Below are 26,209 nucleotides of genomic sequence, written 5' to 3' on the forward strand. Positions count from 1 at the left end.
ACCCAACTAACCCCACTAATTACAATGGCAAGCGACTATGAAAAAAAGAGAGGGTCAAAACAGACTTTTCACTATACAGCTTAGTTATAGTAGCAGCCTTCAACGCATTTAGTTTATATACAATTTCTTGATTTGCCTAGATTCTTGCACTTCAATTTTGATTGATAATGAGCGGGACGAGGACCTACTCTGGGCTTGGATGTATGGGCCGAAGAACTCTGTATGCCTCCTTGGGCTGGAGGACGCTAGTGTGGCTTCTCTTCTCCATCTCAGTACATCCTTCAGGTTCAGCCCATATAATGTGGGCTGGTGTCATCCATAGATAAAATAGTTTATAAATTATCTTGTAGTAGCAAACTACTAATAAACTTAGTGTAAATGATTCTAAATTAAAAAGTTGGTGTAAAAGATATTTTCAAGATTTTTTACCGATGTACTTGTTGTATTTTCATAGATGCATATTGATTTCGCAGATACATTGAAATTTTTGTGCAAATGCACTAATTTCACAAATACACTTATTGTATTTTTATATATGCACTAGGCCGGCCCTTTTTAGAATTTTGGCAAGCTCAACTTATTTGGCTAATTATCTTTAGTCGGACCCTAAAATAGTCCCATAGGATAAAACAGTAATTAACTTAATAGAAAGGATAGGAATGGAATGTGGTAAAAGTTTGATCTCCCAAAGTTAATCGTCGAGGCGTTGAGTGGAGTCAAAGGCGGTTTCAACTTTGAAGTCGGAAAGGAGCAAAGAGCAGAGGGAACCTGCCTCCCTCGGCCGTGGCCTTTTCTGTTTTGTCTTATTCGCTCGTTAACCAGCTCTGCTCAGCTCTGCATGCCATCAACGTTTGTTTCCATGTATTCCGGATAACAATTCACTTGTCTTTCTCTCTGCTCTTCCACTCTCCCATTACCTGCATTTCCAATTTCCAATTTCCAGACCCAAATCCCTAAACTAAGACGACGCCGTTCCTCTTGCACCCTTCCAGCTTCTCTCTCTACCTCTCTCATTCACTTCAGTCTCACCGGCAGGCCCAGCTTCACATTTTCTTGGTAATTACTTGCCTTTTATTTTTCTATTACTCTGTTTGGTTCCCTGGATAATCAGAGAAAACCAAACGGAACTTACATTTTGCGGTTTTCTTCATTTTTTCTTCCAAAAAAATAAAATTGGGAATGCTATACTTTTATATTAGTCCCACTTTTGCTGGGACCAGGCCGATAGCGTTTGGATTTTCAGAACCATTTCTCATGAAGAGGGAAAACTAAAAGTGCGTTTCTTTGTTTAATTTTTGTTTAATTCATGTGTTTATTTTGTTAAATAATTGAGTTTCATTTAGATGGAGGACAAGGAAAAATTGGGCCAAGATTTGCAGAATGGTTCGGAACAGCAGGAAGCTGAACCGGAAGGCAATGCTGACAAGGACGATCAAGTTATGAGGGATGCTGTTGAGGACCAGACGGATGCGGCTGCTGATGTTAAAGCTAATGATGCTCTTCTTAGAGATGTGCCCATTGAAAATAAGGAAGATGTCAGCAATGCCTGTGTCGAAAATGTAGACAAACATTCTGGGGAGGTGAAGAATGGGTTGTCTGATATCCAAGTACTTTACTTTGATTTTAAACTTCAGACCAAATGTTTTTATTTCACAGCCATTTGAGTAAAATGAATATTGTTTGTCTGCACTAAATTTCTTTTCCCTTCACTTTCTTCGAACAATTATTTTGCATTCAATTTGAAGATGGCTGAGGCTGAGGAATTGGAGGCACCAGAGGATGGGACTCCAACACAGATAGCAGCATTTATGAAGGAGCTGGAGACTTTCTACAGGGAGAGGGCCTTGGAATTTAAGGCCCCTAAGTTTTATGGAGAACCGCTAAATTGCCTTAAGTAAGTTTCTGGTTATAATTGTTTTCACTATTATTTGTCTGAAATCATGCCTGGACTAATTTCTGTGTGCTTTTTGTGGGTTGTAGGTTATGGAGAGCTGTTACTAGATTGGGTGGTTACGATGTGGTATGTATGCATCTTGTTGCTTTTTGAATTAATTAAACTTCATGTTCAGTAGAATCATAAATCTGTTGTGGGCTATGGTCAACGTCTGTTCTGCATGTACATAGCATTGACAAGAAAGCTTGCACTCAAGTACAACTCAATTAAAAGTTTCACACTTTGCTTGTTTATCAGTTTGAGTGTTCACAAAACCATGACAAAATTAACCAAAATTGTGTTTATATAATTCAAAAATGTCTTTCCTCTATGATTAATTTTTTGGCCTGACTGTCATATCAATAATGCATTGACTGGACTGTCAAGTGCTGAGATCTTAGGATGCATGTAAATGAATAGGTTATTTTTGTTGTTGATCTGATCAGTTAGACTAAATTAGATGGAAACTCTAGAGCCTCTGAGTTTTGGGATCCTGTGCTGGAGAAAATCATTAAAAGTTTTCATTGGTGTACTTAGTTTTATCTAGTCTTTCAATTTATTATCTTTATTGTTTTGTATGCTAACACAGGTGGTTAAAAGGATTGAGAATCTGATGAGGGAATTTTTGTGGGAAGGTGTAGGGGAATTTAAAAAGGATCATTTGGTTAGCTGGAAAATTGTGTCTCATCCTCAAAAGTTTAGGTGGCTTGGGGGTGGGAAATTTGAGCAAAAGGAACTTGGTTCTCTTAGGGAAGTGTTGAGATTTTATTTAGAGACTAATTCTCTTTGGCATATAGTTATATGAGCAAATATGGTTTACATGCCTAATTCTCTGTGTTTTACTCTAATCACCAACCACATACTTGGAAAGGGGGAGAGTTTTGTTTCTAGGAAGATACTTGTGTAGGGGACTCCTCTTTTACTGTCCACTGTCCCATCTCTATAGGATTTCTTTATCTCATAATGTTTTCATTTCCAGTTTGTTTGCTCACTCTCCTTTGCCTTCACTGTGGAATTTCAACTTTCATAGTAACTTGAGAGATCCAGGGATTGTGGAGTTTTCCTTGCTTCTAGCATTGATCAAAAAAATTTCATTGTCACAACCTGGACTTGATAGGAGGCAAGGTGTCTTGAGTCTTCAGGTACTTTTTCATGCAAGTCTTTTCTACTCATTAATCACAGATTAAACCTTCCCTATTTTCACTCATCTATTATGATTTGGACAGCCAAGGTGCCTCCCAAAGCCCAATTCTGTTCTTGGATTGTTGCTTATGGTAGGGTAAATGCTTGTGAGGTCCTTTAGTGAAGAGACCATATTTTTTTTTATCCCCTCACTGGTGCTTTATGTGCCAAGGGGCTGCAGGGAGCACTGATAGTCTCTTTTTTCATTGTCCAATGGCTTTGAGATTGTGGTATAATTTGCTTCAAGTTGCTAGGTTGCACTGGATGCTGCCCTTCTCTTGTACTGCCTTGTTTGTGGCAAGTTGTTGTGCTTTTGGTGATGGGGAGAAGGCAAAGGTATTGTGGAGATGTCGCTTGTTAACCATATTGGAGTGAGGTGGCCTGTTTTCTTCTAAATTTGGATTTGGAAGATGCAATCTGATGCAAGACAGAAGCATAGGCTGCTGTCCAGCTATGGTAATAGGGCAAAAACCACAGTAGAAAAGAAAATCCAGAAATAACAGTAGAAAGAGAGAGAATAAAGCTATAGAATCAAAGTTGGAACGTAGAAAGATGAGTTCTAGGATTTAGGAACCCAAAAGAGACTCTCACATCAGAAATCTCTGAATAATATTGTGCCAAAAACTGTCTATTACAACCTAAGCCTTAAGATTATTTAGGAAAACATTTCCTTAATTGACTAAGAAAACAATAAACCTTAGCTAACTAGGAAAACATAAAGTAAAATTACCTTAAAGACCTAATGAAATAAGGAAACTAGACTCTAAATCCAGCTAGGAAATAAAAATTAAAAAGCTAGTAAAAAAAATAATAAGTCTTGGAACCCTAGGAGATGCTCTTGCATCAACTCTACCGGGTTGGGAAAAACTCGACTCCGGCGAGTAAGTCTTCACAACTTCTGCGGATAATCCAGATAAACTCTTCTTGAACTTACAGTCTTGAAATTGATTTCTTCCTTTCCAAACAAAGAGATATTTGGAATATTTGATCAAACCACAGTAGAAAGGAAAATCCAGCAATAACAGTAGAAAGAGAGAGAATAAAGCTATAGAATCAAAGTTGGAACGTAGATAGATGAGTTCTAGGGTTGAGGAACCCAAAAGAAACTCTCACATCAGAAATCTCTGAATAATATTGTGCCAAAAACTATCTATTACAACCTAAGCCTTAAGCTTATATAGGAAAACAATTTCCTTAATTGACTAAGAAAACAATAAACCTTAGCTAACTAGGAAAACAGAAAGTAAAATTACCTTAAAGACCTAATGAAATAAGGAAACTAGACTCTAAATCCAGCTAGGAAATAAAAATTAAAAAACTACTAAAAAAATAATAATAAGTCTTGGAAACCTAGGAGATGCTCCTGCATCAACTCCACCGGGTTGGGAAAAATTCGACTCCGGCGAGTAAGTCTTCACAACTTCTGCGAATAATCTAGATAAACTCTTCTTGAACTTATAGTCTTGAAATTGATTTCTTCCTTTCCAAACAAAGAGATATTTGGAATATTTGATCCTTCTTGAACAGTTAGCTTTATTGTCCATTATCAATCTCACATCCCATAATTTCTTCACATCAATTTTCATTTGATTTACAAAATCGATCAGGTTCTTGGCAATCTTGAAGTTCATTGCATCAACTCCAATAAAATCAACATATTCAGAAGCATTATTTCCTATAGTCTTGGGACTTCAGGATTATGGGCTCATCTTCTATGATGTCTTCAAGAATTTCCTGTACCACCTTATCTTCAAATTTATATTGGTTCCCTTCCTTCAAAAAAATTTCAGACCCAACTTTTTCTTTAGTCTCACCAGATTCTTTGTCATAAGTTTTCTCAAGCTCCAAACAAATAACATAACAAGCTTCAGAATCATCTTTCTAGAAAACTATCAAATACTGGAGGAAGATCTAAATTTAGAAAACTATCATCTTCCAAGTCATCCAAAGTTTCTTCAAAAGGGCTATCCGACTCATGAGAACCACGATTCTCAGATTCAATGCCATCATAAGTGGAACCTGGATAATCATAACTCACCACTTCTTCCAAAAAATGTTCATCCTCAAGACTACCTTCCGGTATGTCCGAGGGGTTGCATCCACCTTCCGGAATCTCCATACGGGCTTTCGCACGTTCCTATCTTCGGATCGTTTCCACCGCTCTTGACAGATCTTCGATCATATGCCACATCTCCGCCATCTCTGTTTGTAGAGCTTGGTTTCCTTGTCCCCCCGCCTCTACCACGTCCAACCAGGGTTTGCTCTGATACTAATTGATAACAGAAGTATAGGCTGCTGTCCAGCTATAGTAATAGGGAAAAAACCACAGTAGAAAGGAAAATCCAGCAATAACAGTAGAAAGAGAGAGAATAAAGCTATAGAATCAAAGTTGAACGTAGATAGATGAGTTCTGGGGTTTAGGAACCCAAAAGAAACTCTTACATCAGAAATCTCTGAATAATATTATGCCAAAAACTGTCTATTACAACCTAAGCCTTAAGCTTATATAGGAAAACAATTTCGTCAATTGACTAAGAAAGCAATTAACCTTAGCTAACTAGGAAACATAAAGTAAAATTAAAGACCTAATGAAATAAGGAAACTCGACTCTAAATCCAGCTAGGAAATAAAAATTAAAAAGCTACTAAAAAAAAAATAATAAGTCTTGGAACCGTAGGAGATGCTCCTGCTTCACAATCTCTTAGGCTATTTGATTTTAGTGGCCTGTGTTTTTATGTTTTGGTTTGGATAGGTGTCATTTTGTCTGTTTTTATGCTATGAGTGTCCTATCGTAAGTTGATTGAGGGCTTTTTTTATGTGGATTGCTGGACAACTTTGATTGTAGCTTTCAATATACTCTTTCTGTTTCTTTTCCAAAAAAATCAAGGTGTTTTGTAGAGGATTGCTAGATTGTTAAAACCATTGACCACCCAAGAATAGTATTTGAATTAAAAGGTTCTAATGCTTACTACATTTAAAAAAATTATGGCAACTTCAATGTTGCGCCAAAATCTAATTGAATCGAGTCGAGTTAACCAAGAAACAAGCATAGCCATCCATGTTTTAAAGAATTTTGGCTGGTGAAATTGATTTGGATTTGGATTGATTCGGACAAAATCTAGTGAAATCCAGTAAGACCCAAAAGGGATGGGTCATAACTTAGCTAGACTTGGTTATAGCTTGGTCTAACTCATTCCAAAATCAAATGGGATCATTATAACTAGAATGGACATGGCTTAAAGCTCTGAATTGGATTGACTTGACATGACCAAGTCCAATCTAACATTGGGCATGTGAAAATCGATTTGGAGCTTTGACTGGCTTGTACAATTGCATGGAGTAATGGTGGTCAACGACGTTGGTCTCGTTCCTTAAATTTTCCTGTTGATCTTTACCTACCAATATCCTACAGCAATCAAAAGGCCCAAATTAAACAAACAGTAGCTTTTCTACCTATTATTTCTATTTGTCCTGCATTATGTTAGTTTCCTTAACTGGTTTGGGAACTTCCCATTATTCTAGATTCTATTTATTGTGTGATTTCCTTGTTCATCATGGACCAGCCTCTATACATAGGCCTTCACGTAACTCTTTTATTACGACTGATATTGAGTAGTGTAGACTAGAACCTGATTCCCTCCTCCTCCTCTCTCTTCTTTTACTTCTTTTTTCATCTTTTTTATTTATTTTGACATTATCCTGAAGGACGAGATCATGAGTTTGAATCTCTACAACTACAACCTTCGAATTTATATTGAATATTACGTGTTGGACTCTCATGTGGTGGGGAAGATATACATGTGATGGGGAGTGTTAAGAGTATATAACAATTTTTGTTCTACATGCTATAAGGGGAAGTATTTTTTTTTTTCTTGTAATTTGTGTGGCCCTAGATGTGAATCTAGGATGGTGTGTGGTATGAGGTGAAGTTGTCCACCTCACACCCAATATAAGTTGTCCACATATATGGCTCAAGTCATGCCGCACGTTAGGGGGCATGTTGAGAGTTAATCCCAGATTGGGAATGTAAAGCCTTGTGTTATACTGTATAATGTCTTGGGCCTCTCCACTTATTGCCAATTAATTTTGGGTTGGATGGTCCAATTTCCACATAAGTATTTGACAGATCACTTCCCACCTAGACATTGCAACAGGTTCTTTTTCTGAGTTGTGTTCCAGACATCTATGACTGTTATGCTCTTTCTTGAGAGGGAGTGTTAGAATTTATGTAGTCTATTTTCCTTAGTTGCCTTTAATTGGTTTGGGAACTTTCCATCATTCTAGATTCTAGTTATGATGTGATGTGATTTGATTTTTTTTTCCTTATTTGACTTGGCTTGGCCTGGCCTCAATCCTTAATGGAACTCTTCTATTAAGACTTTGATATTGACTGATGTAGACTAGAAAACCCTAGCTGACTCTACTTTCTTTTGACACATAAACAAGGGTGCAATGTCTGGAAGTGCACAGTTATATGTTAGGTTGATTGCATCATCCCATTTAATGGACTAAATGTGAACTTGATTTCTAACTTTGCCTTTTGAATTAGCTTGGCACATTTGGCATTGCCCTTGCCTTTCAACATTATAAAATTTGAGCTTAATTGCAAAATGCTTGGCTCTTATCAAACCAAATCCCTACCTCTTTGTTTCAAACCTCAAAAAATGATGTGGAACAGATATGTTTTATTTGAATGGCCTTCTGTAGGAAGTTGTGCTTATGCTTGACAACTTGACTAAGCCCTGGCCCTGATTATATAGGAAAATGTTTTTAGATTCTGTGATACCTTCAGTTATTCCCTTATGCAGGTGTAGAAAACTTTGCCTTTTGCCATTTTATATTGATGTTAATGACTAAAGGAATTATTATTGTTTTTTTCGTGTAATTAGTAAAAGGGAATTTTATTTTCATAGAAGTTTAAGCTGCCAAGGTGTTACTGTCATACATTTCCCCTGTGCTTATTTGTTTGTTGGTATCCGTATCTCTGATATTCATAAAGTTTACTTTTGTTTTTCTTCTTATTATCATGTAAGTATACTCATTTATTGGATTATACTCTATGGGTAACTGTAGGTGACCTCATCGAAGTTATGGCGGCAAGTAGGAGAGTCCTTCCATCCCCCCAAGTAAGAAACATACAGTTAACCGTTGTTTCTAGTGATAATTTAGAACCTGCATTACTCTTAGAAAAAAATTCAGAACTTGCAATTCTTTGACATTTTGAGTTAGCTGTTTTACTGTTTTAGCTGATTTACTGTTGCAGGTTTTTATGGATTTTTCTTTGTAAGCTACATATAGTCATGCCCGCGAAAAGAAAAAAAAGAAGAAAAAAGAGATTACTCTAATAAAAAATTTAGGACCTGCATTACTTTTGACATTTGGTTTGTAAGCTGCATTTAGGTCATATCCCCTAAAAGAAAAAGAAAAAACAAAAACCAAAGGAGATGTTGCAGAGAACTATAATTACCGCTATTTTTTCCTTTCTTATTTTGCATATTTTGGTTTCAAGCTGCTGAACATACCATAATTTCTGGGTCTAATATGGTTTTTTTTTTTCTTTTTTCTTTTTTCTTTTTTCTTTTTTCAATTTTTAAATTCGCAAAATACACTATTCCATTTGATGGACTTAACTGTTTCTCTTTCTCTCACTCAGGACCTGCACAACAGTATCTTGGACGTTCCGCATATTTTATGAGAAGGTAATGTCTGTTTAAGGATGAGATGATCAGCAATTATGAATCTTGCACCCTTAAAAGAACTTGATTTGTCAATAGACTTTAACTCATGATGATTACCAAAATATATATGTGCTTTAGGTATGGGAAATGCTAACTGTAAAGTAGTTAAGTTGCACAAGCATAACTTAAATTGGATCATGTTGTTAATTATGTTAAATACTTAGAATAAAGTGGATTTGTTATTTAATGTGCATATTAAAGGGGATTGGGTTCCTGTTTCTTATCAAATATAAGGGATATCTATTTTTTGTGCTTATGCTTATTTCTCACGGGGAACTTGACAGTCTTGACCCCACTAAAAATGAATATCATGCATCTGTTCTTATTAGACTTTTCCAACTACATGGTGAAAGTGTGTTTCAATCGTCATAATTGCTAGTTGTTGCGAATGTTGTCTTATATTCCCTGAGTTTATCAACTTGTGCAGGCACTTTTAGAATATGAAAAGCATAAGAGGCAAATTGGTGAGCTTCGACTACCCAAAGGACCCCTCACGCAGTCTACAAGTGTTGAGAAGGAGGTGAAATTTCATTTATTTATAATTTTTTTTTATTGCATCTGGATTACCTTTTCTGTACTAGGTTTATAGGGATCTTGTTATTATTACTTACCCAGAAAAATTCATGGTCTGTTTTAGTTTCCTTTCTGAATAGTCAGAATAAGGCCATAATTTCCTCTCTGTCTGTCTGTCTGTCTCTCTCTCTCTCTCTCTATATATATATATATATATACATATATTTAAAGTGATAATTCATTTATTTCTTTGTGCAGGTAAGTAGTCATCAAGCTCCTGGATCAGGTAGGGCACGAAGGGATGCTGCAGCTCGTGCTATGCAGGGTTGGCATGCACAGCGTCTTGGATATGGTGAGGTTGCTGAGCCTATTATTAAGGTCTGTTGAAACTCTGTCTTAGTATAATGACTATACTTATTATTATAAGTTTTGTATGTCTGGAAAATTTGTATGTCGTTCAATGCAGTCTAACTTATGTTTTTTTCAAATTCTTTTACTTGGATAGGACAAGAACTTAAGTTCTACCCCAAAGCGTGAAAAGAATCTTAAAAGCATCGGTACGTTCCCCTGAGTATTCCCCTGCAATGAAAGATCTTTCTGGCCAATCTATGTTTTATGCCCAAGTACATTAACTATCTTATACTCTTGGCAGGTTCTGTTAAACACAAGACACCAGCCAACCTGGAGCATGCTGAAAAAACTACAAATATTGAGGCAGATAAGCAGTTAAGATTGCTGCTTGCTGGTCATTTCTGTAAATTAATTTATTTTACTACGATATTTGTTTTGTTCCAAATCAACTCACCCTACTAGTGTCAGTTGCATATTTTTGTTTTCGTGCATTGATAAAAAGTGATCCTGTCAGCATTTATTTGATTTTTGTGGAGTTCTTGTTGTTATACTTTAATTTGGAATAAACCTTGCTGAGAATAATCTTGTATAGTTTAAATGTAAATCCCCATTGTTAAATTAGAGCATCCAACCCAAAACCAATCGGTAATGGGTTGAGAGACCCATGATTTTATATATTGTGATGCAATGCTTCAAATAAACGATGCAAGATTTTTATATCCTCAACATGTACCCTTACGTGTTGCTGGACTGAACCAAACACATGGATTAATTATATTGAGTGACGTGGAACATGTGTGACCAAATTGTGTTTGACATGTGGGCAAATTGTCCGCTCTAATACCATGTTAAAGTTCGAGTATCCAACCCAAATTCAATTGGAAATGGGTGGAAAGGGCCTAGGGGTTAAATATTGTGATGCAAGGCTTCAAATACTAGATGTGGATTTTTTACATTTTCAACATCCATTTGCATAAAAGAAGCAAAGGACCTTACGAAAGAAATGGATATTTTCCCCATTGGACATTTGCTGCCTTTTGTGCTTTGGTTGCTGATTGGCTGAAGAGAATAATATAAGTGCACCTCTTCAGTAAACTGTAACATGTAGCACTCCCTAACTCCCTCAAAACATTTTAATGCAATAAACAAGGTAAAAATTTGCTAAATAAATCCTACAAGAAACAAATCTGTATGCATATTGAGGCTGCTTTTGATTTTGTTTGTTTATTTTTTTCCTGATCAAATCATGGCTACATGGTTTTCATCTGGTAGGGTAGTCACGACTGTTGCTGATCTTGGACCTCCAGCTGATTGGGTGAAGATCAATGTGCGAGAAACTGTAAGTGTGTTTTGTATTCTTTTTCCTGATATCCTTCCTTAGATTGTAGATTGATTCAATTCCGGGGTATTTTCTCTTGGTCCTAAATCTTTCACTGCCTATGTGCTCAGAAAGATTGCTTTGAAGTATATGCTTTGGTACCTGGTCTTCTGCGTGAGGAGGTGAGCCCTTGTAAAACCCTCTTCCTTTTACCCTTCTATTTACCTCTCCTTTGTGCTTATTTTTGCTATGAACTAATATATGGAGATATGAGGATGGTTGAGATAGAGCAGATGGACTGATGCAGGTTTTGGTTATGTTGAGATTATATATTAGACACTTCTTACACTAATTAAGTCACAATTAATATGGCTCTTGGTAATGACATTCTATTATATTTTGTTCCCTTAGATTTGTTGAAAGAAATTATATTATATAGAAATTCATTTATCTATATCTTGTGTCTGAGTCTGGCATGTGCTTAGAATGCTCCTACAAGGCTATGATTTCATTAATTGTAGCAGTACTTGATTCCTTTTGTAAGTCTATGCGTCTAGCTAAAGGAGAGTATTCTAGAATGTTCGGTAGTGTTTGTCATATAGTGATGCCAATATCATAAACCTTTAGGTATAGTGATAAGGATGGTAAATGCAAGGATGAAAATATTGGTATGTCGGCTCGATATTTTGCAGAAAAATTCGTACTTTAGAAGACGGACAGAGGTAGGCGGGGGTGAAGTTCATATTTCCCCTGGGTGTCACTGTAATCTTGATATTTCGGTCCGGTGAGATTTCGATATTGATATGAAATTGAAGATAAGACTGGAACAACGGCATATCGCTGATGTTGAAGAGAAATTCAAAAACATTTAATGGACATGCCACTGAAATGTCAAGATGAAGAAGCCCAGAAATTAAAAAACCCTAAAACCCATCAGAAGTTAAGAAACCCAGACAAAATCTGAACAGAAAATTGATGTTGATGGTGTAGCTCAAGAAACCCCAACAGAGAACTGATACCCAATAATGGATTTGGTACTCTCTGTTTTAAGAAAATGTCAAAGGGAAGTGTGAAGACATGTCTGCAACTTGGAGAAGCCAAAGAATCGTGTCAGGGAGATAGAAGAAACTAGAATTAAAAAAGAAAAAGAAAAAGGAAAACTAAAGAATTGTCTCCTAACCTTGATGGATCTCTTAATCTCCCTCTTTCTTTGACTGGTCCTTTGCAATGCTAGGCTCAGTATATGTTGGTGCTCCAGGATTGGTTTTGCTAAATGATCGATTGGATGGTTCTTCATCAGACCCTAGTTTCAAATGACTCTCTGTTGAGTCAAACTCTTGCTCATGGACATCGTCATAGTATGGCTGCAAATCTGCCACATTGAAATGTTGTTGACACCACATCCTTAAGTTGCATGCAACAATGGGACAAGAAATCTCAAATTCGTTTTGGTAGATGAGAAATGTCAACCTTTTGTACTTAATAAATTATAATGTAGCGGAACCAGTAAAATAAACCCTAAATTCCTCAAAGAGAAATCTGAGTAAAGAGTCTTCTGTAGTAGGATAAGCTGAAAAGATGAGATCTTAAAAATGATTATCAAATTAATTGGAAAACTGAATGACCTTTCAAGGCTTCAAAGGGTCTTACTTAAAGGCCTATTATATTAAATACATCCAATAAATGTAAATTATGAATGTAAATTCATAATGCATTAATGGATGTATGTTCATAATGTATCTGACTTTAAAACTGAATGTACATTATGAATGAGCATTCATAATGTACTGACCCCTTAGCCTACTCAATGTATTGCCCAGCCCTTTCAATGTACTACATCAAATTATGTACCTAAAAAAGCAAGTAGAACCCCAATCTGGAGAAGCAGAAAAGGCAAGAGCACCATGAGACTTGCAATAACCAAGAGCAAGCCCAGTATAAAAACAAACATAGAACTGTGCAGGGAATATCAGAGCCAAAGGCCAAAGCAAGAAAAACAATAGGCCAGACAATTGAACAAAAAACCAAGAGTACACCAATGTGAGACCCAACAAGAACAACAACCACCACAAGCAGGTACAAAGCCACAAAGAAACCAGCTGATTACTGATATAAAACCAACAGGAAATAATAAGAAACCATATGAATACAGCTTCTTGGGCATCATTCCTCTCTTAACCCAAAATTATGAAAAACCCCCGTCCAGAGCAAGCATCAATCCAGCTCTCATAGGCATTGCTTCCGGAGACAATGAGTGCATGCTATGGCTGCCAACAAAGTTAATTGCTCTGCAAATCTAGAGAGAGAGAGAGAGAGAGAGAGAAGGGGGGGTTTGCCGACTATGTCTGCTGGTGGTGGGGCTAACAGGGTGAAGTGTTGTCGGAAGGGTGGGGGGAGGAGAAGGGGTGGTGGCCAAGGGTTGGGGTGCTGTTGGATGGGTTTGCATTTTTTTCTTTAATTTTTATTAGGTTTTTTATTTTAACTGAGGGAATAATTGAAATTAAAAAACCAAATAAATTTAAAAGAACTCTGTTTTAATTTGGAAACAAAAGTTAATGTAGGGTTCAGTAAGTATTTGGTGGGGTATAAATATAATTTCCTTCAAAAGATTGTGATTAGTAAGTAGTTGACAAAAATATAATTGTCCAAAGATAGGATGTCCTAACCACCCAACAGCTATTCCATCCCCGTTGTCCATTGAGCCCGCTCTGAATAATTATATAATTTTATTCTATATTTTATAAATAGAAAATAAAAATCTATATAATATATATATATACATATTATATAGATTTCTATATATATTATCCATATTATCTATATAATAGATATTTATATATTTAATATTTATATATTTAATAGTAAATATTATTTTTAAATATATTTAAAATAAATATTTATTTATTTAATATTTATTTGGAGCTAAGAGGTAACTGTATCTCTTTTTCCTGCATACCTACCAGATACACTCGAATGAATACACCTGATGGTGGTAAAGTGAGACCACATAAAGAGCTCTTCCTCATTCAGTCAGATTATTCAGTAAGATATGGGTTTTTATTCCTATTCTTGCTAGTCAATAAACACTTTTATGAGAATCAACTTTATTTTCATTTTGATTCCTAACAATTAGTAAACACTTTAATGGGAATGGTAGGTCCTAATTCATCCTCACTTTGATTCCTTCTCATACCGATTCCAATTTAGTAAACATGCCCTAAAGGCTAGGAAGCATCGACACTCCTGGGGGTGGAGTGTCGTGTGTCAAACACCAAAACCAACACGACACGACATGCAATTTGGCGTGTCGGTTAACTTTTTGTCAACTTTGACTTTCCGACACAGCAGCGACACGCGAGAGACACACGGCGACAGACGAGGGACACGACAGGGGCTTATTTGCAAGGTTTTTATTCGTTCGAAATTTTAAACATTTTATGGGTAAAATTAAAAACTTGTAAAACTTGGTACATATATGTTTGGTGCCACTAGGGCTTGTGACGACAGATTGGAAACTCTGAAATCTGAATAGAATGAGAGAGAAAGGGAAGAAACGAGAAAGAAGAGAAGGAGGAGAAAGAAAAAAGTTTTTATTTTATATTTGGAACATGTTTTATGTTATGTATTATGGATTTATATGGTTTTTTTAAGCATAAATATATATATTATTTAATCGACGTGTCGGAGCGTATCGTATCCTAGTTTTTTGGAACTTTGTTGTATCGGTGTGTCATATTGTGTCGTGCCCCCCGTGTATGTGTGTGTGTCCGTGCTTCCTAGCCTAAAGGACAATTAGAGGCAGAAAACAAGTTTCTAGACACAGCTCAACAAACACAGATTTCCAAAGCTATTAACTTTGTTGAATGGTCCACCATCAGTCTATCCTAGTTGAAAATGGCTCGCCATCAAGTCAAACTTTGCTCATGTGCATATTCATAGTATGGCTTCAAATCTGGCATAGTGAAATGTTGGTGAAACCTCCATGCCTTGAGGTAGTTCTACTTGATAAGCTTTTTCACCAAAGATGCTTTAGTATGCGAAATGGGCCGTCATCCTTGTTCCGAAGCTTACCATACTTATTCCTTGGGAACCTCTCTTTAAAAGTGTCTTTGATGCTTATCTGCTGCTTTTTTATACATATTTTACTTTCTTCCAATTTTCACTCTTACTTAAGAATGTGAGTCGGTAATGTATTTTGCCATATCATCAACTTCTGCAATAAATTTGTTAGTGACTATCAGAGGAAGTAAATCAAGTAGACCATTTGGACCATTTGCAAACATTTGTTTATTCTCCTTTATATATGCATGTCCATATGTGTGCAATTACATGTCTGTGTGTATGAATAAAACACCATTTATCACATCTTTATGATGATTGCATGACCTAATCTGTGACACTCATAACCAGGTGCGAGTCCAATCAGATCCGGCTGGACGTCTGGTTATAACAGGTCAACCAGAGCAGGTTGACAATCCTTGGGGTATCACACCGTTTAAAAAGGTATCTCTTACTGCAATACTGACAATAATACTCGCCATTTGCTTTTAGGGTTTGTGCATGGCCCAGTAAGCTCCACTATTAAAAATAAAAAATGTTGTCCCCTGTTGGGTATTCTATCTCAATCACTAATTTGGACAGTCGGAAGCTTTAAATCTTTCCTTATGAGCATTTCTGGTCTTTAAACTAGACTGTCTTATAATGGCCAAAAAAAGTAAAAACTAGACTGTCTTATGAGTGTTTCAGCTTGTCATTTAAAATCTTTAGGAACTGACTTTCTTACTAAAGTACATAACTTCATTATATGTTTGGAAAATTACAAGTGAAATAAAGTTACAATTACAGTCAGTGTGCTTTTCAGGTTGTGAGCTTACCTGGAAGAATTGATCCACTTCAAACATCTGCTGTGGTTAGCCTACATGGTCGGTTATTCGTGCGTGTTCCGTTTGAACAGGGATCGGTTTGAACATTCCTCCTTTCATGGGTCAATTGGTTAATTTTGAGGGTAGAATTACAATTTTTCTTTTTTAGGATAGATTTAGGATGTCAAGGATAATGTATAATCAGTTAAGGTACCAATTTCAATGCAAGCTATGGCTATTTAATTCAAACTAGTGTCTTCTCTAATTATATTTAATGCACTCCTGAACGTGCATGTATGTCGCATATTTTCTCGGATTTGAATACCTACTAATATTTGTGGTATGTTGCATATATATCTCGCAAAGAGAGTCCCCTTCCAAGCATCAGTTCCTATTCAAGGCTACAACCTCCATAACAATTCTAACCCTATAACTATAACATATTCTACATGCTAAGGTATTGCAACTCTTGCTAATTAACATTCTTTGCCAAAAAAAAAAAACATTCTTTATGCTGCCCAAAAGTTAGTATTAACTTGATTGTCAGAGTTTCTGAAAGGATCTGCGGGTCTGACCCCTACTTCAATTAGTATTGTTTTTTTTTTTATTTTTATTTTTTTGGGGAGAAAGAGGGAAGGAGAGATGGGCAGAGAGAAAGAGGAGGGGATGGGGTTGGGTTTCCGGGAGAGAGAAAGAGGAGGGGATGGGGGTTTTAGTGGGGAGAGGGGAGATCGAGTAAGGTGGCGGGGAGGTCGCCGGTCTTGAAGCGAGAGAGAGAGAGAGAGAGAGAGAGAGAGAGAGAGAGAGAGAGGGGGGGGGGGGCGGGCCAGGGTGGCCGTCAGTCTTGACGGGGAGAGAGAGGGAAGGCGAGATGGGCAAAGAGAGGGATGGGGGTTTTGGATAATTTTGTTTTGAGTGTTTTTTGTCATTTCACAAATTAAGTTTTTGGGGTGTAAATAGAAAAAATATATATATGTGCAAATAACAATACTCTTAATATTAAACTAAGTTCTAAGTTCAATTCCCTTAATATATTTTTTTTAAAAAGGTTGTTTGTGGGGACACCATAATCCATAATCGTATCTTGGCCGTGATAATTGACCCCCCACAAATGTCTTGTATTCAATTTGGATTGTAGTTACTACTTAGTCACCAATAAGGTTGTCAATTAGGCAAGTTGACTCGGACTAGAGGTCTAATTGACCTTACCAAGGTTTTAGCATGAGCTCATTTCTGAATTAAAATAGGATCGAGTTCAAACCAATCCAAGTTGGATAAAACCTAAATGCTTTGAATAAGTTTTGAATAATATGTATCATTCTCTTATGGTGTGTTTGGATGGAGAAAAAAAACTTGGAATTTAAACAAAACTCAGCATTTAAGAAATTATATGCTCTAATTTCCTTGTTTGAGTTCATAAATATAGAATTTTGTAATTCTATGTGGAAAAAAACTTGGGTGTCATTTTCAAAATTCCAATTTTTATATAAAAAAAAAAAAAAAAAAGTCGTGTCCACCAATCACCTTGCCAATTAATTACAATACCACCACCACTACCACCATGATGCCGCTACCACCACCACCACCGTCACCATCACTGCCACCGCCACTGCCACCGCCACCATCACCACCATAACCACCGACACCACCTCCACCTCCACCTCCACCTCCACCGCCACCACCACCGTCGCCACCACCACCTCTGCCACCACTACGACCGCCATTGTCGCCACCACCACCATTGACACTGTCACCACCACTACCACCGCCCGCTGCCACCACCACCTCTGCCGCCACCACCACAGCCGCCACTACTGCCACCATTGTCGCTGCCACTGTCACCACCACTGACACCGCCACCACCACCACCACCACCACCACCACCGACACTAACACCGCCGCCGCCTCCATCACCAGTGACATCACCACCACTGCCAATGTCACCGTTGCCACCACCTCCAATACCCCAATTTTTGCCACCACCATTTCTCCCACTGCCCGTGGGCCATCACCCCTACTACCATCGTCAACTCACCACAAACATCATTTTTATTGTTGCCACCATCACCATCAGTCTTTTATAAAACTACTATAAATTTCGTATTTAAATTCTATTATGATTACATTTATCCAAACAAGAGAATTTAGAAATCCTAGAATTTTAAATCACGTCATTTTTAATTCAGTCTTTATGAATTATTTAGTAGTCTAAATTATTTCATCCAAACGCACTATTAAGGAGGGAATATATATATATATATATAGTAGTGCTCTAAAGCTAACTGGTTAACAAGTTAATACGAAACTAATCATGCTTTTAGGCTTACCATATAACTAATCTCATAATATCACTACAACAAAAAACCCTTTCCATGACGTTTGAAAAACGTCATGGAAAGGTTTTCATGGCGTTTTTCAGGCGCCACAAACGAAGTCCTAGATACCGTTGTCATGGAAAGGGTGGCCCTACTACGGCACCCAGAAAACGCCATCTTAAATTGTTTTCATGACGTTGAAAAATTGTCATCCTTCCGCACTTTTTATGACATTTGATTCGTGTCATGTAAAGTCTTTCCATGGCATTAATGAATTGTCATTGAAAATGGTTAACTTTAGATGACTTTCAATAAATGTCATCTAAAGAGTTTACATGGCATGGCTTAAACGCCCTTGAAAGGGTACAATTATATGGTGTTTGATCAGAGTCATGAAAAACCTTTCCATGGCGTTATCCAAATGTCATTTAAAATGGCTAACTTTAGATGACTTTCAGTAGCCGTCATCTAATTGTGTTTGCATGGCAGGATTCAAATCCTATTGAAAGGGTTGGGCCTACTACGACACCTGAAAAATGCCATGTTAAAGTGTTTCAACGTCCTAGATACCGTTGTCATGGAAAGGGTGGCCCTACTACGGCACCCAGAAAACGCCATCTTAAATTGTTTTCATGACGTTGAAAAATTGTCATCCTTCCGCACTTTTTATGACATTTGATTCGTGTCATGTAAAGTCTTTCCATGGCATTAATGAATTGTCATTGAAAATGGTTAACTTTAGATGACTTTCAATAAATGTCATCTAAAGAGTTTACATGGCATCGCTTAAACGCCCTTGAAAGGGTACAATTATATGGTGTTTGATCAGAGTCATGAAAAACCTTTCCATGGCGTTATCCAAATGTCATTTAAAATGGCTAACTTTAGATGACTTTCAGTAGCCGTCATCTAATTGTGTTTGCATGGCAGGATTCAAACCCTATTGAAAGGGTTGGGCCTACTACGACACCTGAAAAATGCCATGTTAAAGTGTTTCAATGACGTGTTTTAAACGTCATGAAAAACCTTTCTCCATTGTTTACATTGCCATTGAAAAAGTTTAACATTAGATGACCTAGATCATTTATGTATGGCATGTTTGAAATGCCATTGCTTTTGATGACTTTACAGGGATGCCATGGAATATTGGGTGTATTTGAAAAAAACAATGATAATACTAATCAATTTTGATCAAATGCATGTATTATGGCAATCTAAAGCTAAACCAATAAGAATGACAGCACCAAATTAGAATTCACATTAAAGTCAACCAAATTATTCAAGGTTTTCCACCATTACAACAAAAGGATAATTATGTAGTAATGAAATCCTAATACACATAATGAAATGTTGTTTAATAATATAGACATTGTTTCTAGCTAGTACATACACCACTAGAAACTTAAAATACTATCCCAAAAAGCACATGTATATAACCTCCAAAGCCAACCTATTAGTGGTAATTTGAGTGAGGATGATTCTGTCCAAAAAGCAGCACTACTTGTGAAGGCCATTCCTAATTCCACTCGATCTTTGCTCCTTGATCTGCAGTGACAATGATAATAAGTGTGAGCAGATAGGCTTTTGGATGAAAAAAATCATGCACATCAAGTCATTGGCCATATCTATGTATGTATGTATGTATGAAGAGCTAAATCCCCAGTTAATATAAACTCATCAAACTCAAGGCAAAGCTTTAATTAATCAAAGCTAGCAAATACAAGGATGTTGCAGACAGAAATGTTGAGGTTGGAGTCTGCCAACAAAACAGATAAATTTGGGACTTCCTAGGCCTAGAGTCCATTCTCAATTCTCAACTAACCACTAAAGATAAGCACTTTGAGATGAGGCAACGCACAACTAAATTCTCAACTCTCAGAACATAAATATTTGGGACTTGTATTGGTCAAATAATAAAACTTGTATTGGTCAGAAATTAATACTCTTTCAATCCTTAATTCATTAGAAAACAGACACACCAAAAAAAGCCATAAGAACAAAAAAATTTACCATTCATTGCTAGATTTGCAATTGCACATTAGGGGGAGAGCATGTATTACTACTTGCTGATGCAGCTGGCATTAAAAAAATATTGATACTACTTAATGCTTTATACTGATACAGTGATACTAAGTAGTTCTTTATTCAGATAGGCTTAATTATTGATTTACCACCCCTCATTCCCACTTTACCACCTGAAAGTTTTTTTGTCCCAGATTACTACCTGTAACTTACATCCGTGTCCCATTTTACCTTGTTCCATCAATAATTCCGTTAATGCTGACGTGGCGCACTGGATGTGCGCCACGTGTCACATCTTTTTTTGTATTTTTTGATTTTTCTATTTTTATAAACTTTGAAAATTAATTAAAAATAGCTCCGAACTTAGAAAAATACACGGAAAATTCCTACTGACTTGTCTTGACTAGTACTAATTTACTATGGGGTCAAAATGCCAATTTTCCCTCTAAAAATTTCCAAAAAATTTGGAAAGTCCAAATTTATTTCTAGAAAATTAAAATACTCTAGACTCTTTGGAAATTCATAGAATAATCTCCCGAACTCCAAAAAATATGAGGTCTGCACCGTTAGTCTTCTAAAAACTAACAATACCTTTCTCGTGAACACTTGCTACCCAAAAGACCTCTCGGTCTTAGAGAAAAATAAAATTCCCTATAAAATAAATTCTAGAAAAATTCTAGAATTTCTGTAAAGTCTCGAAATAATTCTCTAAAACAGGCTTTTGGTAATTTTTCAAAATATTTTTGAGAATTTGTCCAAGGGTTTACGAAAATTCTAGAATTTTTTCTAGAATTTATTTAATAGAGGAAAATTTATTTTAATTTTTTTAGAAATGAATTTGGACTTTCTAATTTTTTTGGAAATTTTTAGAGGGCAAATTGGTAATTTAACCTTATAGTAAATTAGTGCTAGTCAAGACGAGTCCGTAGGAATTTTTCGTGTATTTTTCTGAGTTCAGAGCTATTTTTAATTAATTTTCAAATTATAAAAATAAAAAAATAAAAATAAATGCGAAAAAAAAAAGATGTGACACGTGGCGCACATCTAGCGCGCCACGTCAGCATTAACGGCCAGATCGTCAGCATTAACAGAATTGTTGACGGAACAAGGTAAAATGGGACACGGATGTAAGTTACAGGTGGTAATCTGGGACAAAAAAACTTTCAGGTGGTAAAGTGGGAATGAGTTACAGTTTTGGGTGGTAAATCGATAATTAAGCCATTCAGATATAGAGTTAGAGCTTTATTCAACATGGCACAATAGCAAGAATTTTAAATACAGAAAGTGAGCTTTGTTCAACATAGCACAACATCGTAACCCAATCAGACATATTTATAAGTCACATGTTAGACAATAATCATTGAGTCCAAATATCACCATTTTGGTCGCTAGCTTGCCATACTTGTCTTTCAATAAGGATTACTTAATACCTGCGCTAGTTGGACTATGAAATATAATATACATTTTTAACTTTCATATAGCCAGCATTCCAACTCAATTCTAAACCTTTGTTCCAAGCAATTGATATTGTCTACACAAGTCCTCTTCTTCCAAAATAATTGAGATTCTCAATGTGGATTACTCTTGGCCACTAGCCAAAACCCCAGTAGCATCTTCAACAATCATTATATTTATAGAAAAATAATTGGAAAACAACAAAAAACACTTGTCATTAATTACACAATTTATCTTCTTTTTTTTTTTCCCAATAACTAGGATGGATCCTTTGGTAACGAGTATAATATTTTACAAATCAAATGCTCTCCTACTCAATATTATAATTACATATATGGGACATCTGCACTTTTGCAATTATTCCCCAGTCTCCCCATATGAAGTATTATTTTTAGGAAAACAAAAACAAAAAAACGAGAAGGAAGATGAGGCATTGTGCCACAGGTAAATATCCTATGGGATTTGCCAAGATTAAACAAATAATTATAACATGAAGATGGGACAATGATTTGAGAACTTCAGAATAAGCATGTGATACAACAGTATATTGTAAGGAAAATGAACAAGGTAATGAATTACAATCACATTCAGCAGCAAGATTGGCTATACATCAAAAACCGCATGGTTTTTAAGCCATCCTTTGTAGTTAAGAATTCTAATTTTATTCATATAAAAATTACAATTCCTACTGCAGAAAAATAAGCAATGAAAGTGAGAACAACTAAAAACAAAAACAGAAAAAGAATGAGGATATAATTGGAACACGATTCCCAACAATATACTTATGAATTCTACATCCAGCGTACCTCATCAGCTTCAAAACTTAGTTGCAATAACTGGCTGTGTAGTGTTGCTATGTCTCCTTCAAGTTTCTCTTTCTGATGTGCCTCATCTTCCAGCATCTTGCGAAGCTTTAAGATCTCATAATTTCCAGCTGCCTAGCATATCAAAAGCATTGATCTATGTAACACCAACAAGATGTCAATTCATTAAATGAGATAAGAACTATTAATTAATTGAAAAACAAATATATATATTGATTAATGGTGAGTGGTGATAAACATTGTTTTGGATGCCAACCTTAACAAAAAGTAAGAATTATTGCCATAACAAACACCTCTTTCAGAGTCTAAATACATAGTCGAGTAATACAATATTAACAAACTACGACAGTCTTACAAGTATTAGGCAAATGAAATCTTTCACAAAATAAGTAACATTTCAAGCTTAAATTTGCCTCAGTCTCATGCAGCCACAAGAATAATGAAAACACCACCCTTCAAATTTTATGAACAATGGGAGAAAAACCCAATGAAGAATAGAAATTTCAGCTGTCCCACACACAAAGACAAGAAAAAGAGGGAAAGAAATTAAACAAAAGTTTAAGCAAATCAAGTCAAAAGTATCTAGAAGGTAGGAAAAGAGATGGTTCGAATAAACTTGCATTACCAACACTGGTACCTTTATATCTATGTAAGTTGACACCAAACACATACAGAGACACACTTGGAAGACCCGTTAATAGTAACAAGGGAAGAGAAGGCATGTACCTAGCTGCTAGTCCAACACATACAGTGGAGACATCAGGTGGAATATGCCTTATAGTGTCAAAGATAGCCATACCTAAGCAGATAAAAAATAAGTCAGTCAAGTAATCAGCAACATGCCTTATGAAAAAAAATGGTAAAAATAGCAAGACAGTTTCCTAGGATCGATTATACCAGCAGTAACAGATCCTTCTAGTAAATTTACATATATGACATTATCTTGTTAAGAAATCAGAAAACACACAAACTAATCAATTAATTGCACAATTGTCTTTACCTTACCAAAAGCATTGCAAGATGCATGCATAAGAGAGAGAGCAACAGACAGACAAACAGACAGAGACTGGAAACCAGAAACAAGAATAAAATAGTATAAAAATAACACCCAACAGGCCTTCTTAGGATCAACAGCATCAAGGTAAAGAAGTTGAGCAACAATTATATTTGTCATGTCATCATCAAGAGCTCCCCCACAACGTATTATGCTCTGAGAGTCAAAATAACAACAAAACCATGAGTTAAAAGATAGTAACTAGAAGTGCAGAACTCACCTAAGCTACCACCTTACATGATGGAAAAGTTGACTAATAACACTTTGAAAGCGTTCTTGCACCATTGGGGTGGCCCCTGTCCCTGTGCATATGCAGGAAAGTATGGTGGAGATGGAAATTGCAAATCATCCCTAAAACATCATATTCAAAATGACATAATTAAAATAAATTAACTTGAATTTATCCAAGATAAAACTAATCATGCAGGCATGAATCAAATCCAAACCCACATTATGGACCAAATTCTGGACGAGAACTCCTATCTGGTGCCCAAAATTCACTAGAGTAGACAGCTTTCACTGGAGAACTCGAGAGGTTTTTGCCATTCCCAGCTAACTTTTTCAATTTCCTGCAAAACATAAAAAACTTAATGTTCTATCTGACACCAATAAAATGGAAAGAAAGCTATAAGTTTTCCTTTATCTTGTGGTAACCTTAGCTAAAAATTTCATGATTACAGTAGAGATACAAAATGTACAGAATTGGGCAAATTTTTTAATCCCAGATGTTTGGAAACTCAAAGCATGACCTCTCAATTGAGCTTAAGCTGAAGAAGTTCCCCCAACTTTTAGATAAACATTACAACACTGAAGACCAAACATACAAATAGAACTCATAGTATCACTTTCATTATGCCCATCATTTTTGTCAGCAATTAATTGAAATTTTGAGTTTGCAGTTATTTTTTCGGATTATGAAGTATGAAATTTCTTATCTTGGCCAATCAAAACAGCTCTATTAATATTAGAAATTTGAGATTCGCTAAATAATGAAGATAAAAAATTGAAAACTCAAAATTAGAAATGAATTCACATTCTCATAAACCAAGCATCAAAGTTAAAAAGAAAATATGGAGATTGAGGTTGAGGTTGGTGAGAAAGTACCTGGAAGGAAAGCGTTGGAGACAAGAGCTAGGGTTGGGGGGTGAAGAGGAGGGAGTTGAATCTAAGAGACGAGGTCGAAGTGGAAACGCAGGTCTGAGCCATTGTTGTTTGGTTTACGTATTGAAATTAAAATCGTTGGCTCCTTATCTGAAAAATAAAGCTCACGGCGGCAATGTGCAGAGTGGAGTGTTGGAGCAAGCAACACCTTACTACCTTAAATTAATTTCCAGTCTAATATCTTCCAGTGCAAATCACATTTACTTTGCCCTCAATCCGGATTGGGCCATGCTGAAACTAAGGTAATCCAAATTTGGTTCAGTGTGTGGCTGAGTCTGAAGATAGGTGAGGCTCGTATTTCTACAAAAATTTTCATTCCCACCTGTTGGAGAAAAATATTTTGGCTGAAATTTTTTTCAATTCACCAAATTTTTCCATGGCGTTGAAAGAGTGCCCTGAATTCAAGTATCCATGGCAGTGTTCCTTTTGCCATTAATTTTATGACATTTATGAGTGGTCATGGTTTAGTCAGAGTATCATGACATTGAAAAAACGCTATTCCATTTTTAATTTTTGCTTAATTGTCATAATTAACAACTTATATATTGCATTCTATGACGTTTTAAAACAAAACACCATAATAATACATTTTCATGACATTAATTTTTAAAAAGCCATTAATTAAATGTCCTAAAAAGTTAATTTTGTTGTAATCTAAATTGTACATTTTTTAGGCCATACTTCAAAGATCATCATTGTAGAAAATCAACTAAATCAGAAATCATTTAATTATCAAATTGTGATTAAATAAATAGACGACCATTGTTTTTTATAAAAGCCTATAAATAGTTATTATAATAATCAAATGGTTAAATCACTTTTGATTTTGCAGATTTTTTATTCCTAATATATTTATAAAGTATTCCTAATGCTATTTTTACATGGACCAAGTGGGGATAGGCCTCACCAAAAAGCCCAAGGCCCGAAGCCCGCCCGGCCCATTAGGCCCGAAGACCGATTTGGGCCAGCCCGGCCCGGCCCTGAAAGTCTCTTGGGTTGGGCTTGGGCCATCCCCTTGAAGCTCATAGGCCACCCGAAACCCGGCCTGTTTAGGCCCGCCCAAAACCCAATTTGGGAATCATAACATATTTAATAGGTTCTTCATGTGTTTACTCTAATAAATTATTAATATACTTATTAAGTTATTATATAATACTGTAATGTTAGTAAATAGTAATAGTGTAAACTATATAATACCATAAATAATAAAGTAATAAACTTTTAAAATTATATACAACATTACAACTATAATAAAACATAAATGTATGTGTATGTGTATATATAACTTTTATAATACAACTATAATTAAAGTTATTAAACCACGATCGTCAATTCATTAATTCAACGATCTGAACCGTTCATTTTCTATTTTCATAGTCAAAAATCATCCTTACAAAAAATCGGCTAAATCGAAATTCATCTACCCATTCGATTATCATTAGAAAAACCACGATCGTTCATTAATTCGACCATCGTTATGT

General features: G+C 36.0%; 1 protein-coding gene and 1 pseudogene across 4 annotated transcripts; one reads left to right on the forward strand and one right to left on the reverse strand.

The window, feature by feature from the left end:
* Positions 1–695: 695 nt before the first annotated feature.
* On the forward strand, positions 696–16,249 carry LOC147273017 (ARID/BRIGHT DNA-binding domain-containing protein). 3 transcript variants are annotated; one of them, XM_086227653.1, is made up of 14 exons: positions 696–1,056; positions 1,344–1,607; positions 1,746–1,894; positions 1,981–2,020; positions 8,189–8,241; positions 8,769–8,814; positions 9,281–9,373; positions 9,625–9,744; positions 9,872–9,923; positions 10,019–10,091; positions 10,990–11,056; positions 11,167–11,217; positions 15,446–15,538; positions 15,897–16,249. In XM_086227653.1, exons 2-14 carry the CDS (start codon positions 1,344–1,346, stop codon positions 15,999–16,001), a joined length of 1,206 nt encoding a protein of 401 aa, XP_086083779.1. In that variant the 5' UTR covers positions 696–1,056; the 3' UTR covers positions 16,002–16,249. The 3 variants fall into 3 exon arrangements, with proteins under 3 accessions (XP_086083779.1, XP_086083780.1, XP_086083781.1); XM_086227654.1 differs by having other exon boundaries at positions 1,344–1,580; XM_086227655.1 differs by lacking the exons at positions 15,446–15,538; positions 15,897–16,249 and adding an exon at positions 13,999–14,096.
* A 3,198-nt stretch (positions 16,250–19,447) lies between these two features.
* Positions 19,448–25,127, reverse strand: LOC147273018 (ATP-dependent Clp protease proteolytic subunit 5, chloroplastic-like; annotated as a pseudogene). The gene is made up of 6 exons (XR_015124263.1): positions 24,672–25,127; positions 24,018–24,136; positions 23,805–23,918; positions 23,240–23,723; positions 22,496–22,649; positions 19,448–19,757 (listed from the first exon to the last, which is right to left on the reverse strand). The product of XR_015124263.1 is annotated as an ATP-dependent Clp protease proteolytic subunit 5, chloroplastic-like (transcript).
* Positions 25,128–26,209: the final 1,082 nt, after the last annotated feature.

The sequence above is a fragment of the Dryas octopetala genome, chromosome 9 (genome assembly GCF_963921425.1).
Source record: "Dryas octopetala chromosome 9, drDryOcto1.1, whole genome shotgun sequence".
In the NCBI taxonomy this organism is placed as follows: Eukaryota; Viridiplantae; Streptophyta; class Magnoliopsida; order Rosales; family Rosaceae; genus Dryas; species Dryas octopetala.

Excerpts from the sequence above, each read along its gene's own strand:
- LOC147273017 (XM_086227653.1), top strand. The coding sequence starts at position 1,344 with ATGGAGGACAAGGAAAAATTGGGCCAAGATTTGCAGAATGGTTCGGAA. Across the intron at positions 2,021-8,188 it reads GATTGGGTGGTTACGATGTG|GTGACCTCATCGAAGTTATG; the intron begins GTATGTATGCAT and ends GGGTAACTGTAG. Across the intron at positions 8,242-8,768 it reads GAGTCCTTCCATCCCCCCAA|GACCTGCACAACAGTATCTT; the intron begins GTAAGAAACATA and ends TCTCTCACTCAG.